The following is a 17,952-nucleotide window of genomic DNA, read 5'->3' as shown; positions in this document are numbered from 1 at the left end:
ATCCGTTTAATACTTTTAGTTTGGCTAAATATTCAGCAAATGTCCTGCCCACGGTGGTCAGCAGCGTCTGGGGTTGTGGTTGTGAGTGTTGCGGACTCTGTGTGAGTGTGTGTGTGGAGTTTGCATGTTCTCTCCATGTTTGTGTAGGTTTCCGTAATCAGGTATTCCCAATTCCTCCTGAACTGGCCGGTGTGCATGTGTGTGTGTGTGTGTGTGTGTGTGGTCTGGCGTGCCATCCGGGGCGCTCCCTGCTTCGTGCCCCACGCTTACTGGGACCGCTTCCAGACTCAGCATGAGCTCATACTGGATCAGCAGTTTTTGGGAGATGGATGATGCTCCTGTCTTTCACATTTCGGACATTTCTAGACTCAAAAGAATCTGGTGAAAAAGATGTGCGTGTAGCACATATAATAAGTACTAATAAATACATGTATATGTGCGTGTGTGTGTGTGTATACACACACACACACACACACACACACACACACACAAAGATCAAATGAACCTCATTGATATGGTTTCCTAACTTGGTTTTAGTGAATATGAGCTCATGTAAAATGTACATTCATTCTCATGCAGGCTACAGCACTCCCCAGGAAATATTCCAATAAGTTGTATCACCCCCCCCCCCGCCCCCGTCAGTAAGTTTGTAGCCATGCTGTTCATGACACTCTGACAGCGTCACTGTAAAGTGTTTCGAGGCCACAGAAGAATAAAAGAACGTGTGCTGAACTGGTGCACTATGGATAAAATTGTAAATGGAGAACAGGCAGCATAATAATTTGCACTAGCTGGTAGCACAAAAAAAAAAAAAACAGAAAAAGGTGTGAGAGGCAAACTGGGGGAATCTCTAACCCTCAGGTAGGTTTGTCTGTGCACAAGTTAACATGCTGCCACAGAAATTTGACAGAGCATAGGAATGAGCTAACCTAGGGCACTGTTGTAGTCTGGGTTGCACGCATCAAAGCCCTGATCTCTCTGACGCGAAGATCTCTCCACCCCCGATGGCGGTTTTGCTACATCCTCCGCACATCGAGGATGACGTGTTGACAGGAAACCTCTGCCGCAGCCATTTTGTGCTGGAAAACTTGTAGACAGAATTCAGAACTCGGAAACAGAGGTATGTTAGAAGCGTAAGAAATGCAGCTATAGCCCTAAGGGGGGCCTTGATTTGAAAGGAAAAAGAAGTTCAGATTTTCTCGTTTGGGACATTCGCGGCTTCTCAAGTCGGCGGTTGTGTCCAAACACCCATAATCCTTTGAGCAACGAAAGGATCCTTGCATCGGTGGCAGATTGGCTGCTGTGTTGCCATGGCATTTGCAGACAGGCTTACGAGAAATCGGTAAAACAGATCGACGTGGAAAGAACATGCTGCTCTCTCTATCTGTGCAATCTCAATCTCCCTAGGAGACAAACATGTTCACTTCCAGACCACAAACAGTGGGTGCAAACAAACTGCAGGAGGTTAAAGGAAAAAACAGTGTGGTTTTGATAAAATATACTTTATTAATTCATAAGAAGACATATCATAAATGCTCGGTACTCTAGAAAAGTTTTGTCTTTTGATTGCGTAAAAAGATTTTTCGTTCTGTTTTTTTTTTTTTTAAATGTACACACCACAAAATATTTGAATAACATTTCTATATATGTACACATTTGCAGTATGAAATAACTTTTTTAGTCAAACAGTACCAAACAAAAAAATAACGTAAGATTTGCATATCTCTAGGGTTGAATAAAACTCAACCGTAAACCAGAGCGGTGATTTAAACTCCGTCGATCCGTTCAAACCCCACTGCTTGCATCTGTTTATTTATTACCGTTATTACTATTTCAAACAACTTTTAAAAGTCTGCATTGTCAGGGTTAGTTTCTGCGCGGCAGCTATGCTTCCACTCAGAAATAGAAAATAAAGACAACAGGAAGTGCGGAACAGGAAGTGTTTGGAGGCCTGACATAGAAAACTCTGGGTGTCTGCCTGTCTGCTTCTGGTTCACACCCCGAGAAAACCTCTGTTCAAACACCAAAACATTAACTGTCAACTGCTGTGCGCTTCGCAGGAGAATGACACAGTCCCTTAACGATCCAGACGGGTGAAGTGCGTACAGGACGCCCAATCATTGTTTAATTTTCGTTGCCCCAGTACTTGAGGCACTTTAGTTCATGGGGATAAGCCACCACGCAGGACTTTTACGCTTTACGTTGCATTGCACAGAATGCACACTTGTGGTGGTTCCCTGCATGTAATCGGGGCTAATGTCCACACAAAGATCTCAATGACCGTAGAGATGCGTGGAAATTTCTACAGCATTCTCCCGCTACTCATAAAGGGAGTACATTTACCGCTATTTATCAGAGACTTTTATCCAAAGAGACATACAGTTGAGAAGACTGGGTGAGACAGTTCCCTTAAGCAGTTGGGAGCTAAAGGCCTCGCTCAAGGGGCCAATGGAGAAACCAGCCTGGCAAACCTTGGATTTGAACCAGCAACTGTCACAGGCACGAAGGCCTAAACTGCTGAGACACATACCACCCTGTCATCCAGGGCTGAAGACAAAAGCCAAGCATGACCACTTGAGGCTTGGTCTACAGCTATTGAGCTACTCAGTCTCAAGCACGTTCAAATTCAAGCTCAGAATGTAACTGAGTCGGTTCCCGAAACCAGCTGAAGGTGTGCCGCAGAGATAGGCTCGAATGTTGGACTTGGAGGAGATCCATCCACCACGCCGAGACTTTGGCACCGTGACCCGTTTCTGACGAATGTGCTCATTTTCCAGCAAGAGGGAGAGTCATTTTGACCGGACAATGGAATAAAAGACAGGGTCTGGACCTAAGGCCTGGGTCTCTTTATCAGATTAGACCTTGCTGTCACTCCCAGGTCATTTATTCTGTGATGGATCAGCTATTTGTGGGCAAAGGCTGAGAAGCCAAGATGTTCTTTCCATGTAATTACTGCCATGAGTATGGATTAGTATATCAATTTACCTACTATTTAATAAGCATTACCTTACATTACTGGAGACGCATCCTGGTTCGGCTAAGTGGGCTATGTACCTCTCAGGAGGTCATGCCAGTGTTAAAGCTGAATTATGGGACATCTCCAATCAAGCATAACTTCCACTATAGATCTAAAGAAACCCCGTAGTTAAAAAAAAAACCAAGGGACCAGAAGAGCTTTACACATCAGATAAATATAATGTTTTCCCTGCCCTGTGTGTTGAAAATACCCGTAACACAGCATTTTTGGTTCCTTTTCGAGTGTCTTGCCGTTTCATGTGGTCACCCGTGCCGTTTTCCTCGTTCCTGCTTGATTCCCGGTGCCGGGGAGCACCTTCGACTCCGATGAAGGAAGGAAACACAGGCGCGAATGCAGAATTACCAATAGTGTGGCCTGGATGTGACCCACGATGCACAAAAGTGACTAGGCAGCTTAGTGAGACGATTGCTTGGAAAGTCAAAATAAATTACCATAGAATAGATTTCTGTACAGTTTACACAAGCGACGACATCTTCACCTTTTGTTTTTTAAAACTAGGTATCCTCTTGATTCCCAACCAAACTAGGAGTCCTCTATTCCCAACCAAAGTCTCGTCCGGTCATTTGATAGAACTTCATGTTAAACGGCCTATAGAAATCCCGCAGTCGTCTCACTACATCTGGGTCAATGTTGGGATGGGTCCTGCCCTTAGTCTTGCCCAGGCAGTGGGGCTTGCTACTCCCCTCTGCCTTCTTCAGGCAGGGAAAGCCCTTAGTGTGGTTGAAGTAGAAGTGCTTGTCCGTGACGATGCGCTTGAGGCCCAGAAAGTCCTGCACGCGGGCCATCTCACCAGCCGGGTCGCGGATCAGCCGCTCGCCGCTCACGAACAGCATCTGGCCCAAGGGGAAGAAGCGCAGCCAGTTGTCCAGGTGCTTGGCGTAGAGCCCGATCTGGATGGCGCTCCAGGAGGTGTCAATGAGGCCCGTGCTCCGGTTCTTGAAGGTCAAGCTCTCAAAGGTGGGGATATCGGGCTTCTTGGACAGTGTCTGGGTGTAGTCGGAGATGGCTCGGGTGACGGGATCCCTCACCACCACGATCAGCTTGGTGTCCCGGGACATGGCGTAGATCCGGGCCGGGGCCTCCCGGGTCACGAAGTAACTGGGGGTCTTCTCCATGGTAATCTGACCTTCAAGAGTTTTCGGCATTAAGTCCCTGTGGAGAGAAGAATGGAATTAATAATATAGTTGCATCAGATGTTGTGGAAAAGTTTCAGCCCTTTCAAACTTTAACCCTTTACATCCTCTGTGCTTAAAACTTGGGAGATCTTTACCTCATGCTGACCTGTATGCACTGTCCACGTTGGGGAACAAGTCAAGACTAATCTCCTTTATAGAAGAGGACCCTGGCAATAGGGACAGGTGGACCCTATTTAAACACATGTGGTGAATTTAAAGAAAGGGATTTAGACAGGAACGTGCTTGCTGAGGCCGAAGTCACACCTGTGGCGACTTATGGATCACCTTTCAACTTCCAAAAGGAACCTGGGTAAGGAAGGAGATCGTTTACCTGCAGACCCGTAATCAAGCAGCTATTCGGAAAACACGGTTGTTTGTTTTTAGGCAAACGTATTCTATTCCAGGGGAATGTGGTGTTGAATGTCAGAAAAGCAGCACTGACGAGAGCGGATTACGTGGAAGTGATAAGAATGCTTATGGAAATGTGAGAAGACGACTGCCAAAGGGTGAGATGTTTTCATGATGCTTCGAGGCCATAGTTCTTTACTACCTGCTAAAGGGTACAATATTTTCTCGGTATCTTCAGGCTATACTGAAATCCTATCTTTTAACTACAGCCTAACACTGGGCTGGGCTCCTGCAGGCAACAGAAGAGGATTTCCAGCCAGAAGCTTACAGGTTCACAGCCCAGGATGAAGATTTGTGCCCCAGATACCTCTTGTCATTGGACTGAGGATTCTCTCCGAATTTTTGGTGGCAGCTTCTCTGTTTTGGTGGGGAAAAGGGTCGATGTACGGCAGGAAGCAATTTCCACAAACAGAGACACGGGGCCGGACTCCTACCTAAAGCCACAAGATAAACAAATGCTCTTTTATTTGCGAGCAGCCAATGTCTGGCAATGATTCTCAAGTGGGGGAATAAGGAGACCCAAGAGTTTCTCATTCACTGGCAACAAAAGGCTGGATTTGCAGGCTCTGTGCTGAGGATATCTCTACATTTTACGGTTTCCCCCAGGACCAAGTGGCCTGGGTTTCATCACGCCTCCCTGATTACTGCCGCTTCAGAAGACCTGTAGCATGGTCTGGGAGTGTAAACCCCACTAATTACCTGGTGCAGTTGGTCTCTTTCTTACCCAATCCTTCAGCATGTCCTTTGGGTTCTGCTATTGTTATACAGTGCAAAAAAAAACCACACTAATCCATTTGGGAAAGGAGAATCTGTGTGGGAATGTTCAGGGTAGAAGTGTGCCTCTTCAAAATATCTTTGAATTACATTTAATATTACATTTATTCATTTTTCTGACTTACAGTAGAGGGAAGGGATACAATTTATGCGTGATTCTGGGGTGCCTGGGATCTCTAGGTGCTTTATGGATCTTGCATAGTTCACACCGTTGAAAGACTGACCAGGATGCCCGACTCCATCTTCGAGAGCCTCCAATAGACCCATAACCTGAAAACTTGAAATCCATTGTTTGTATTTAACTCAAGATCAAAGAAACGATCTTGGGAACAGGAAGTAACCGAACATCAGTGAAGGCTTCACGGGTGGGGGGGGGGGTACCTTAGTCTGTGCTCTGTGTTTGGGACTATGTCCCCCTCTGGGGCCCGAATAAGGCCCTTTGTATTTAACATTTTCTTCTTCCGCGTTAATAACAAGCATCTGTGGGACAGATTAAACTGTTCCTACTTAGAGGATCCAATCAGAGACTCTCATCAGGGATTCAAAACCACAACCCCCTACTGGGCTATTTCTTCTTGTCAATGAAGTGGTAGAAGAATGGATGGAATGAGAGTGAAAAAAGAAATTAAGATGGCAGAGCTATTAAAGGGCCAGTGGCTTTTAGAGGGAAGATGTCTATTATTCCGATATGATTTATGGGATATCTTTTTAAATGACTCTGACACCAAGCAGTCTTTGCCATTGTTAAAAGGTTGTCACCCAGCAGAGAGCTAGTGGTACGAAGAAGGCGGGGCCACGGACTGCGGGAATTTTTTACATCGCTGAATGTGAAACATTATGATGTCATTTCTAGGGTAGGTCAGGTGACTGCCGTGGGATGAGTCACTGAGACAACAAAAAACAGATAACTTCCTTTTCTCTATGTGCGTGCTATTTATAATGAATAAATTCCATCAATAGAACACATACACAGATTTATTTTTAGAATCTAGTCTGCTCAGAGGTACAACAGTAACGTCACATACGGGGCATTCCTCAATGGCATTGTTGGACGTTACTAGACTTCCTACCAGAAAACAGTTACTAAGAATGAATAATGGTTGACTGTTCTGTCATTATGACATATCCCCTCTCTCCTCGAAAAGGAATAACACGCAGAAGTCAAAATGGCCGCAAAGTCTTCTCAGTTAGCACGTGTGTTGATGTTTTTCAGGTGCCAAGGAGTCTGATCGAAGGCAGGTATTCGCCTTACTAAATGGTTCTGGTTTGAGTGTTTCCAGTAGCTCTCTCAAGGCTCGTGTATTGGAGTGAAACGGATGCCAAAGCACAGCACAGGGAGACACGGCAGCCTGCCGTTTGCACGACCCCTTCAGAAGGGGATTAAGCCATCTGTGTGGGGCCTCGATTTTCCCCGTAAAGACCTGCTTAGGGATTCGGGAGTGTTAGTAAAACCATTTATTTCTGCCCTCTTTTTAAATCAATCAAGAAGTTATGGGTTTGAATCCATCCCCGGCTCACGTTTCTTAACCTGTGTTTCCCCTCTACAGGTGTTGAATTTCAGGGCGGGGGGGGGAGGAGGTTTCCAACGTTAGATGCTGCCAAGATCACTGGCAGCAGAAGCCATTGACCGATTAGGAGATACATTGTTTTTGTTAAACCACTGACAGGAGACCAACTTTCTCAAAGGTTAAAATGACGCTGAAATTCAATTACCAGCAATTCAACTCAGTAGATTGTTACAGCGATTCCCCAATTTTCATCCCATATAAAAACATGCGTTTACGATTAGAATCAGATACTAAACCTCGTGATTCTCAATCCCTGAAAAATCAAATCAGTGCCATTTAAAAGCAATCATGCGAAAGGTTTCGCCCAGTCGGGGGGTCGCGTTTGTTTTTCATCTTTTTCCTAGAAAGTAATAACACAAAATGTTCAATATTTAATCCTCCAGAGACAAACGTCTTGCTGTGTCTTTCGTGTTGCGCGGCAGAGTCGTAAATCAGAGGCCGTGCAGCCAATCATGGGGATTGTGAACAGAAAGCCATTACTGCGATCTCTCAGACGTTCCAAAACAATGGAGATGGTTAACACAGGACATTGTAATTAATGTAAAAAAAAAATTTATTACGTAAATGGATTTGTCCCCATTACACATTGCGACACACTGCTGAGCCTGTGATTCGCACATGAGCCAATGATTGTAAACGACGTGGCCCCGCGGTGCATCGATGGGGCCCCCTCTTGGCTCCTATTACACTCAGTCACAATTACAGGGCCCTCACAGCTAACTAGGATGTTAACCAATGCTGATTACCCCAGGCAGCAGAGCAGAACACAGAAAGCATGTTAAGCGAGTTAAGCATTTCATTCTTCTCAGTCCTCTCCTCCCTCTATGCCTGACAGGTGTACTGAGTGCAGATCAGTCTCCAGGTCTCCACAGGGTGGAGAACATGGTCCTTGGACCTTGAGTTCATTGGGGCTTGCAATACATGACCGTTTAGCACTACTTGATCTGTCAAAGCACGTTTCCGCCCTGAGGCATCTGCTCAGGGATTTAGACATGAACATAAGATCCCCTATTTACGTCAACACTACATCTACATTTATACTTATTCTAGCGGTGTGTCTTGAAAAAGACCACAGCTTTAAGGATTCTGCAGCAGAACCATTAAACTAAGGTTCTTAAACTGGATCTGTTCAAGAAAGCCTTCTTTAAACTGCACGCTGGAAGGTAGCGCCACTCGGAATAATCTTTTACCCATCCGTCTTCCATAACCACTTATGCAGTACAGGCTCTTGGGGAGTTTGGACGCCATCCCAGGCAACAGAGGGCACGAGGCGAGGGAGACCCTGGGCGGGGTGCCAGTCCATCACATGGCAGGCAGTCACGCACACAATCACACCAAGGGGAATTCTGAGAGACAGATTCCGCCTGCATTTTTTGGACTGTGGGAGGACACCCATGCCAACATGGTTCGGACATACAGACTCCACACATGCAACGCTAGGGGTGAGAAAGAAATCCAGCACGGGGAGGTGTGATGCTGCAGTGCCAGCCATGTGAGCCCATTCCTCTGGATGGGCCAATAGGAGCACAGCTCGCTGGGAGATATGTGCGCCCAATGGGAACACAGCTTACATGCAGACACCATTGCCCAATAGGCATCTGCCGTGAATAAGTGTGACGGTTAAAGTAAACACCTGATGCAACAGTTTTACACCTAGCTGCGACAGGCTTCTATAAACCCGCTCCAACATCGACACGTTTATGCCAACGGCAACACTGAGGGAACGTTGCACCATCTCTGCATTTGCCCTTTTCACTGAGGACTTCCTAAAAGGCAGCGGCCTTGCAAGGAAAAACTGAGGCTAAACAGAGAATTAAAAGTCAAAAGAAGCACATTTCTGTTCTCCGTTTGCCTTGTTTCATTTCTAGGGAGCACTGGCCACAGGATATTGATGCGGTCGCCTGGGATTAAGCTGACAGCTGTGTCTGGACTGTGAGGCAGGTCTGACTGCATGCGGAGCAGGACTGTGTCTAGGAGACGAGTCAGAAGCATGTTACCAAAGAGCTGCATTCACCATATGCTGTTTATTTTATATTCAAAACAGTAAAACTGAAATGACAGTATTTGAAAAACAATTTTCTTTTAAGACTCTATCGCCCAACTAAATAAACCCATTTGAGCTAATTCACCGTATGTTCAACACAATTTAAGAAACATTTTGGTTTATGTTCAACTTTTCTGGCTCTTTAAAATATGACTATATGCTCCCCAGGGGGCATGTAATTAGAGGCCCAAGGATTTTACTAAAAGGTATTAAACTATATTTTTAGTATAGTTTAAATAGTATAGTTTAAATTTTTTATCCTCCATGCCTACAGGGGGCACTGCAGTCGTGTAATTTTCAAACGAAAGGTTCCTGTAGTTAGTATGGGTTGGGGTAGCACCATGGCATTCTCAGGATAATAAGGACTTCAGATTTGCTATTATGTTTACTTTCAATACTGATGGGAAAGTCTAGAGCTGGCATTATCTTATGGGAAGCTGCATTGTAATGCAAGTGCATCTGTGTTGCATTCGTACCTGAGAAATATGACAGGGTTCCCTGTCTCCTTAAGGTTCCTCTGAAGGGAACAGAGAAGAACACTCACTCTGTTGTTCCAAACCAGCTCATAGAAGGAAAAGCCAATGTACTGATAGATTCTAGGATCTAAGTCATATCCTTCTAAAAGACTTCATCTCACAATGCATATTACAACCGTCTGCTTGGTTTGAAAGTCTGAGATATGTTCTCCAGTGCCCCCTGCAGGCATGGAGGGTATGAAAAGTGTTCTTGTACCAATCTAATGGCCCTATCAACACCTGCTCGCCACATGACACCCAGAGAACATGCAGGAATTTAGGGCCACGTGAGGCTCACAGGTCCAGCCTTTAAGAGTTCTGCCGCTTCTCACAGAGCGCGCTCAAGGATTAGACCGACGATTAACTGCTTTTGGCCAATCTCATCCTCTGCAGAAAAATGAGGCCCATTCCGACTGAGCAAGTGTTTGCTGAGCGGCGACGAACGGTCAACTGATTGGAGTAATGGACTTCCAGCTTCACTGGCATGGGGAGGGGTACACAGAGGGCCAAAAAAAAAAAACGGGGGGGACGGCGGGTAACACAGGACCGAACAAAGCAACATGGCATGAACCATATCTCCAGTTCCCTGGAGTTCCTTTCAGTTCCTTCTCGCATTATGCTCTCCCATGTGTCTTCAGTTGAAGAGAATAACAACAAATGATTTCTGGAGCCCCCCCCCCCACCCCCAGAATAACAAATGTCTTCTTCTTTGGGTTATAATGAATGGGGTTCGAACTGCTTGCCAAATGTCCCCTTTCTTCTGGCGACAGGAGGTTTTTTGACACGCATTGGCTCCTGCCAAGCCCAAACTCCATTGTGTTTGACTCCAGAGGGAGGGGCCGGACTACAAGGGGGTAAATGTCATGTTTGTGGGCGGGGCCCAGTACCCTCCCACTGAGGACCAGGACACTGGAGTAGTCAGTGGTCAATTACCCCACTACTTCTTTCTTGCCCTACAAATCTGGGGCAGCACGCTCTCAAATGTAAGAGTAGCTCAGGACGCCAACTCTGTGCTGTTCCTGCTGCAGCTGGGCTGTTTTAAAAATTGGGGCAAAGACCTTTTTCAGTAAATATCGAGTAAATCTCCAGCTTTAGAAATTTACAACACAAGCACAGACATCATTTATCTGCCGAAGAGCAAGATCCCAAGGGCCATCTGCAATGCGATACGTCTCAGATTGGGTAATGTGACTTGTTTCTATGGCGATTTCTGTAGTGCAGGTGCAGGCACCTCGCATTTGTTGCCAGGAGGTGATGCTCGAGTCACAAAGAATTCAGACCTGAGGCCATTTTGTTGTCAGAGCTGACCTGTATCTTCGGGCTAATTATCTTGGATTGACGGCCAAACTAGTGCTTGCTGGCATGCGCAAAGCTTCCTCCTACCTTCAGTTTTATGTTTACGCCAATCAAACCTTAGAGTAGCGATACTCGACGAAAGACCGGCGGTGTTTAGAATGCTGCAGCAACCGAAATGCATGCTGGGATATTTCGCCACAGAGCTGTAACTGCACTTCTGAGCCATTGTACAGGTCAGTCACCCATCACAAGGACAGCGATCGCCTCCAGAAGACAAAGCGGGTCGTTTCGAGATCAAAGCCGTCAGAGATTTGCAGTTCACGTAATGTAAAAGTTGGGGGGTAATATTCTTGTTTTTCACAACCCTACCACTACAGGCACTCAGGATTACAGAAATGCCAGGAACTCTGCATTCTATTGCTTTCATACCCGGGGGACAAACTTTTACATGCAGTGAACTATTCAGGTCCGCTTTCTGTAATCTGTCTTGTTTATCCTCCCTCCTGTATCCATTTCTCTCGACACGCACTAACATCATTGACTTAGACTCAGATGCCCCTTAGACTCCCAGGGAGATAGTGGGAAAGGTTAGGCGCACTTCCAGTGATTGCCGGCCTTGTGAAAATCAACCAAACCGCAGAGAGCATTACACAACCGCCGACAGTTCAAACAGAGGGGGCTCGCATACCAGGACTCGTCTCACATTGTAGTTCAAGGCCTGCAAACTGCTCTATACGTAATCAACAATGACCCCCCCCGCCCCAGCACTGCCCTGTAAGCCTCGCTCATTAACCGCATGTCTCTTCACCGACTGTTAGTGTCTGACATTTATAGAAGGGCTTGGGATATTAATGATGAAATATGGTTTCCTCTCCTCTGAAGAAGTCCTGCTGGTCGTCTGTTTATCTTCTCTAAAAGAATCGCTTATCTAAACTTTCCACGGGCCGAGAAGTGAGCCAGCTGCTCGCCCGTAACAAATGAACTCCCGCTCGCGAGACTCAAGGCAGTCCGAGATCCTGTTCCTCTCCACCGAGCGCAGAATGCAGACAATGTCAATTTCACAAGAAAAGGGAGAGACTCGGCGATTTAGTTTCCACACAGCGCTGACTTTGGCACAGAATCGAGCGGTGGGCTATCCCCGCAGCAAGCTCCGCAATCCTGTAGCATCCCGAGAAACTGTTCTTGATAAAGAAAATCGTAAAGCGCCCATTTGCTTTTTTGCTCAATTTCAAAACGCTGAGTGAAGTTCCTGCCTAATAAAAGGTCCATTAGCTGGTTATTAACACACTTCTAACGACCTGCTGGCCCTATCAGCATTAAGTACCCGCTCCCACCAGGACGGCCAGCAGAACCACGCACATTTACGGCCGTGTCGGCCTCACGGCTTCAGTCTTTGAAGGGAGCTCTGTCTCTCCACGCCGGGTGTGCTTAAGGATTAGGCCAATGATTAACCATTTTTGGGCAATCTCTCTTTTATGGAGCAGCCGGTGTGTTTTAACAGAGAAACTGTTTGCAATAATAAAAAAACACTCATTTCTCATTCTTTATTTTCCTCACTTATACTCACACACATCAATCCTAGTGTTTCTTTGACAGCATTTATTTTTTAGAGTTGAGGTGGCCCCCATGCCTTATGAGGATATTTTAATAAGAAATTTTCTGGACCCCCCCCCCCCCGCGACCCAGAAGGATAAGCGGTTTGGAAAATGGATGGATGGATGGATGGATATAGCAAATTTCCTACTTTTATAATTTCATAGACTTATACAAATGTACAAATGTATGAATTCTTGGGTGTGTCTTTTATGAGTTAATAATAATAATAATAATAATAATAATAATAATAATAATAATAATAATAATGACACTTTATTGATTCCTTTGGGGAGATTCTCGAAAAAAATGGTGCTAACGACTGTTATATACTTTTATACGTTCATATAAAGTTTAGCGGCAGTTGGTCAATAGTTATAAACAAGACGACGAAACACAATAAATACAAAGTAAGTTAAGAAACGAATAATATAGGAAACCGACTGTAGTAATGTCACAGCAAAGCATGAGCAAGTTGGAGGGATCGGTAAATCGCCCCCCATGCTAGGCTGCTTCGAGATTAGCATCATTCGGGGGCATTGCTGTAAAGTGGGCTCTCCGAAAGCGGAGCGGACGCTCCCAAGTCCCGTCTGCCGGCGCTGGCGGGGGGGTCGCCTGCGTGCATGTGGCGGTCAGAGACGCAGGACCTTAGAGGTGCGATTCAGTGGAGTTCTGCGCTTATCTCTTAAATCCTCCTTCAGAACCATGTGACTATGCAGCTTGTTCATGTGTGTGTGTCTCTGTGTATATATATATATATATATATATATATATATATATATATATATAAACCTAATGCACGTGGCAGATCACAGCAGACCTTGGTTCTATGACTGGATGCGACCTGTTCACACTTAAACCTGACTGACATAGAAAGGCCTAACTGCAGTTTAGCACTACGGCCATATGCTGTTTGTCTGCCATTTTTATAAGACATCCTTATCTCCAACCGGCCCTGCTTAATCCCCATCTGTAATTATTTAACTGTGGGCTATGTCCCTGAATTGGTAAAAAAAACCATCTCCTTTTAGATAGGCCTATTCGTTTGTATTCCCTAGTGAAACATATTGACGTCGTCAGTTATTCCATTAGCGATTAAGCGATAAGAAAGTAATACCGGTGGCCGTAGTTTAGACTTCAGCAGGTTAACTTGGGAGACAAAACAAAGCTTTAAGTGACCTAAAGCTTCTAAGGACAAGGCCGACAACAAAAATAACCACGTTGAACTCCCAAAAGTGGACCCGTTTCACAATTATTGTGACTGTTTCTCTTGTAATAAACACTACCGCGGAAATAATGAATTCTTTGGAAACTCCTGGCAAAGTATCAGTATCTGCGCTTGTAAGATCTCGATTTTAACATGTAATTTGAAAAGGTTTTAAAAACAGTTCTCCAGTTTAACTAAAATAAAAATGTAATTGTTTTTATTATTAAATGTGGAAGTTTTAAAATGATCCCGTGCCAGATAAGCGAAGGTAAAAATGATTATTATACCATAATCTTGTTATTTTATTCAGAAACCCGCCGAATTGTCTCTCCCCCTTCGGAATAAACGTATAGGCCCACATATCTTCCGTCTTTTTTTATTGAATTTGTCGTAGAATACCGGTCGGCGATAGTCTCGGTGATTTTTCTTCACATAAGAACTAAAATGTCAGAATGATAAAGAACTTTTTTTTCCACGGCTCCTCTGTCAGTAACAAAGCGTGAACATTTATTCGTGAAATATGCATGTTCATTAATCTTTATCAATGTGGCTTTTCAACATATAACTTATAGAGTTAAAATACAAAAGCGGTCTTCACCCATCGCGACAAAAATAAGTGTTTAATTATTAATTGTTTATGGCATTATGATTAGTTCACAGTGTACAATGCTGATACCTCTGAAAGAAAAACACCTCCATGCCAAATATACAACAGTGGCATTATTTTTTAATTATTATTTTAAAATGTCTTAAACATTCTGTAATCATCCCGGAGCTGGTTACACATCTTCGGGCAAAGCAGGTACGGTACCGTAATAAAATGCCTACGAAGAGTTGCCTAATACCGCGTGGATGTTTTCAACGCACTATGTATAACATTTTAAACATATTCTGATTGTACATATCTAGGCCTATGAAATATTATAATACTTTCTACGTTACTTTTCAATGAAAGGGTGACTAGAACGCAAATAATTAGAAAATATATTTTCCCCAAAGACTAAACAATACAGCAAAACAGTTGTCTACACGAGTTACCACAAGAATTGGTTTATTTGTTTTTCCCCCCACATATAACACGAATAGCCATATAAACCTGTGTGTATATTATTTATATGGTAGTGGGCCAATAAAATGAAGAGGAGCCGGGATTTGTATGTTGATGAGGAAAACTTTTGTAATTGCATTACGTCGGGAAAAAAATGAAGTGGAGTTCAAATGATCTCAGGCACAAGCTCCTTTAACTTTTTAAAAGCAGAACACTAGTTGTAACAGGTTGCCTATAGAGCCTCAAATAAGATTAATAAAATTTATGTGCAATTTCCGGCTTAGTTGAAGTAGACTGGTAGGTGATTTATTTATTTATTTTCTTCTGATGATGATATTCTGCAGGAAAGCCTTACCTGTACCAGTCCAGCCCGTTGTTGTAGTTCCTGTCGAAGAAGTGGGGTTCGGCTCCCACGGCCCTGATGTCCGGGTGCACGCGGAGAAACTCCAGCAGCGCGCGCGTGCCCCCCTTCTTCACCCCGATGATAATCGCCTGTGGCAGCTTTTTACTCTCCGACCCGTTGGAAAAACTCGACAAGCCGCACGGTTCCAGGGAACTCCGCTCCCCTCCGATTTCATCCCAAACGTCCGATTTCTCTGCTTCCAGATCATTATTCAACAATTCCCGAGAAGCTGTCCTGACGGAAGGTGAATTGTAATCGGGATCCAGAGCCAGTGGGCTCTTGGGTCTTAGCAGCAATTTGGACACAAGGTCTTTACCCGGTGCATCTTTATTTTCACTGACAAAACCTACGTCCTTCCCTTGGTCAGAGTCCATCATAAAACTTGGCATCGTGGAACTGTAGCCGACGCAGCAATATAGCATGTAGACCCACAATAAAAACATGATGCACAAAATTAAGAGTTTATTTTTCACGGGGCTTAATAAGACCACATATAGACTATGACAAACCAAACTATATTCCATAAGACTCTCGGATGAGAATTTCAGTCCTGCCAGACATACTGGCAAAGTTATTCATTCCTGGAAGAAACAGCAAAAGACATCGCAAAAAGAATCGGCAAGTGCAAAAAAGATAGAAAAAGTGCACTTAAGAGGATAGTGTTACGGAGTGTGAAACTGATTCTGTACCTGACTATGTCTATCGCCATGTATACATAATGATTTAAATTAGCATTATTATTAACCGGTGCACTCCGGGGTTCCTCTGAATCCTCGAGCGTCTGCTCTCTCCGGGCGCATCTCCGTAGCCAGTCCGCCAAGCCACTGCGCAAAACCTGCGCAGCGCCGGGGTAACGCGGCGAGGCAAAGGCGTATGATTGACAGCGAATCTAGCCTATGGCAGCAGCCGGCAACTGATAAATCGCCCATGTATATATATACTGACCTATCAGAAGAGAGGGGGGGGGAAATCATTTTCTTAGGTGACAATATTATTGAGCGGATAAAATATTTTATTGAAAAGTGATTACCACGTATTACGTGTATTTATACATTTTCCCTTTAGTAGTCCTCGTTTTTATTTGGGTTGTCCACAGTGTAATAGCCATACTTAGATCTTAAAATCAAACTTACTACTGTCCTAATATCAACGCTCCAGATACGGAAAACGGCAGTTCGCACACCGATTTATTATTATTCGCGTAAAAGGCCTGTTGTTTTTATTAGGTTAGATCTCAAATTAACTATGCTGCAAACGTCGTGCTATAATTCACAGCGGATTGTATTTCTGTTAGCCTAAATAAAGGTAACGTCAAAGCAGCAAAAAGTTTGATTACATTTATTTTTTATTTAAAGACCGTTATTAGAAATAACAGGTCACTCGAATACTGTTGTATTTTATATTGTTGCATAACAAAACATCAGTACAGTACAATGAAAAATCAGAGGATGCCAGGCAAAGAAGTAAAAAAAAAATAAAACTGGCATTGGGACAAAACACAGGACCAGCAACAAGTAGCCAGTTTAAATGCTTTTCAGGACTTAAGACATTAATTTGCTGCAGCTTTTACGTTAAATCAGTTTAGTCATTCATTGTCGCTACAATGTTTTCAGTTAACTATTTATTTGTTTGTTTGGTTTTTAGGCTTTTTGTCATTTAAATGTACTTTTAAAGTCTTTTATTTAGGCTACATGTATCCTTCTGCCTTTGTAAATCATTTTGAATTGCCTTCCGTCTTAATTGTGCTCTATAAATAATCTTGCATCGCTTATGATTCAGTTTCAGAGTTCCATTATATGCTATTTAATGCCGTTACATCGTCTAATTGTATCTGTTAATTCATCTAAAAATGAAATTCATCATATCAGTTTTATCATCTCGCCTCTATACCTGTAGTCGTAATGACATGCTCTAACCCAGAGCATTTTAATACATTTCGTAAATATTTTGCTAGCCTATTATTGACTGTGAATGTTATGGAGTGCTATTCTGACGTTAAAAACACATTTTTTAGCAACAACCTTTCATAAAGTAACAAAAACGTATTTAGAATATTATTTAATAATCTTCTACTTTTATAAAGGAATCAGGCAAAAAATATAAATGAATGAATTGATTAAATGAATGTTGGTGGTTTTGGATGCGCGACATGCAGTGCAACGCTGGCGCACTCAGCATCTTTAGAAAACGACTTTTTGGTCATTCGGAAGTCGCAGCACTGTATTATTAAAACAAGCAGTGAATAAATTCCAATACGTATACTCGCTCATATGGTATTCTTCCGAATTCATACATATTTTTTTTATCATTTATATGTATATAAGGCCGATTGTTTGTAACTTAGTCCATATTGAATTCAACGACATGCTTAATTGTTCCTCAAAACGTCCTCTTCGACATTCGCTAACAAATGAAGTAGGCTACAACGTAAATGAATGGCGCACATCTGTTTGCAAGTCCTCGAGTGTCAGGAAAAATTTGCATTAGAATATATGTTTGGAAACAATAGTGAAAGTCCTCTTTCAGAGGGGTGAGGCGCGGACAATCGTCGCTGTCACAAGGCACGACGCAGAAAGGATCAGACACGATCCCGGCAGATGTCAATAAATCCCTTCGTAGTTACTAGTGACCCCTGGTTTTGAAGCAGCGCTCACCCGTCGCCCGCAGTGATTTAGTGGCGCCCGATGGGGGACTGCACAGAGCTGCGGCTTACCTATTAACGCATGTCACTTTTCAGTTTTACAACGATATTATTAACGCCCGTTTTGATCGTTTTCTTAACAAAATAATGCAAAATAATGGCCTATACCCATGCGTTCTTGAATAACACGCTCCTATGAATAAAAGATTTTTTTTTAACTTTACTAGGCTATAAGCTAGGTCA

General features: G+C 43.7%; 1 protein-coding gene across 1 annotated transcript; it reads right to left on the bottom strand.

Moving 5' to 3' along the window:
• Positions 1 to 1,484: 1,484 nt before the first annotated feature.
• Positions 1,485 to 15,902, bottom strand: LOC125717579 (heparan sulfate glucosamine 3-O-sulfotransferase 3B1-like). The gene is made up of 2 exons (XM_048990693.1): positions 15,021 to 15,902; positions 1,485 to 4,189 (listed from the first exon to the last, which is right to left on the bottom strand). The coding sequence occupies exons 1-2, from the start codon at positions 15,590 to 15,592 to the stop codon at positions 3,571 to 3,573; spliced, it is 1,191 nt and encodes a 396-aa protein (XP_048846650.1). The 5' UTR covers positions 15,593 to 15,902; the 3' UTR covers positions 1,485 to 3,570.
• Between the last annotated feature and the right edge of the window lie 2,050 nt (positions 15,903 to 17,952).

Source organism: Brienomyrus brachyistius, chromosome 22 (genome assembly GCF_023856365.1).
Source record: "Brienomyrus brachyistius isolate T26 chromosome 22, BBRACH_0.4, whole genome shotgun sequence".
Lineage (NCBI taxonomy): Eukaryota > Metazoa > Chordata > Actinopteri > Osteoglossiformes > Mormyridae > Brienomyrus > Brienomyrus brachyistius.
This window is presented reverse-complemented; position numbering and strand designations above follow the sequence as displayed.

What these genes read in the sequence shown, in the direction of transcription:
- LOC125717579 (XM_048990693.1), bottom strand. Translation starts at nt 15,592, where the DNA reads ATGGAATATAGTTTGGTTTGTCATAGTCTATATGTGGTCTTATTAAGC. An exon ending in AACGGGCTGGACTGGTACAG is followed by an intron (nt 4,190 to 15,020) that starts GTAAGGCTTTCC and finishes TTCTCTCCACAG; the next exon opens with GGACTTAATGCCGAAAACTC.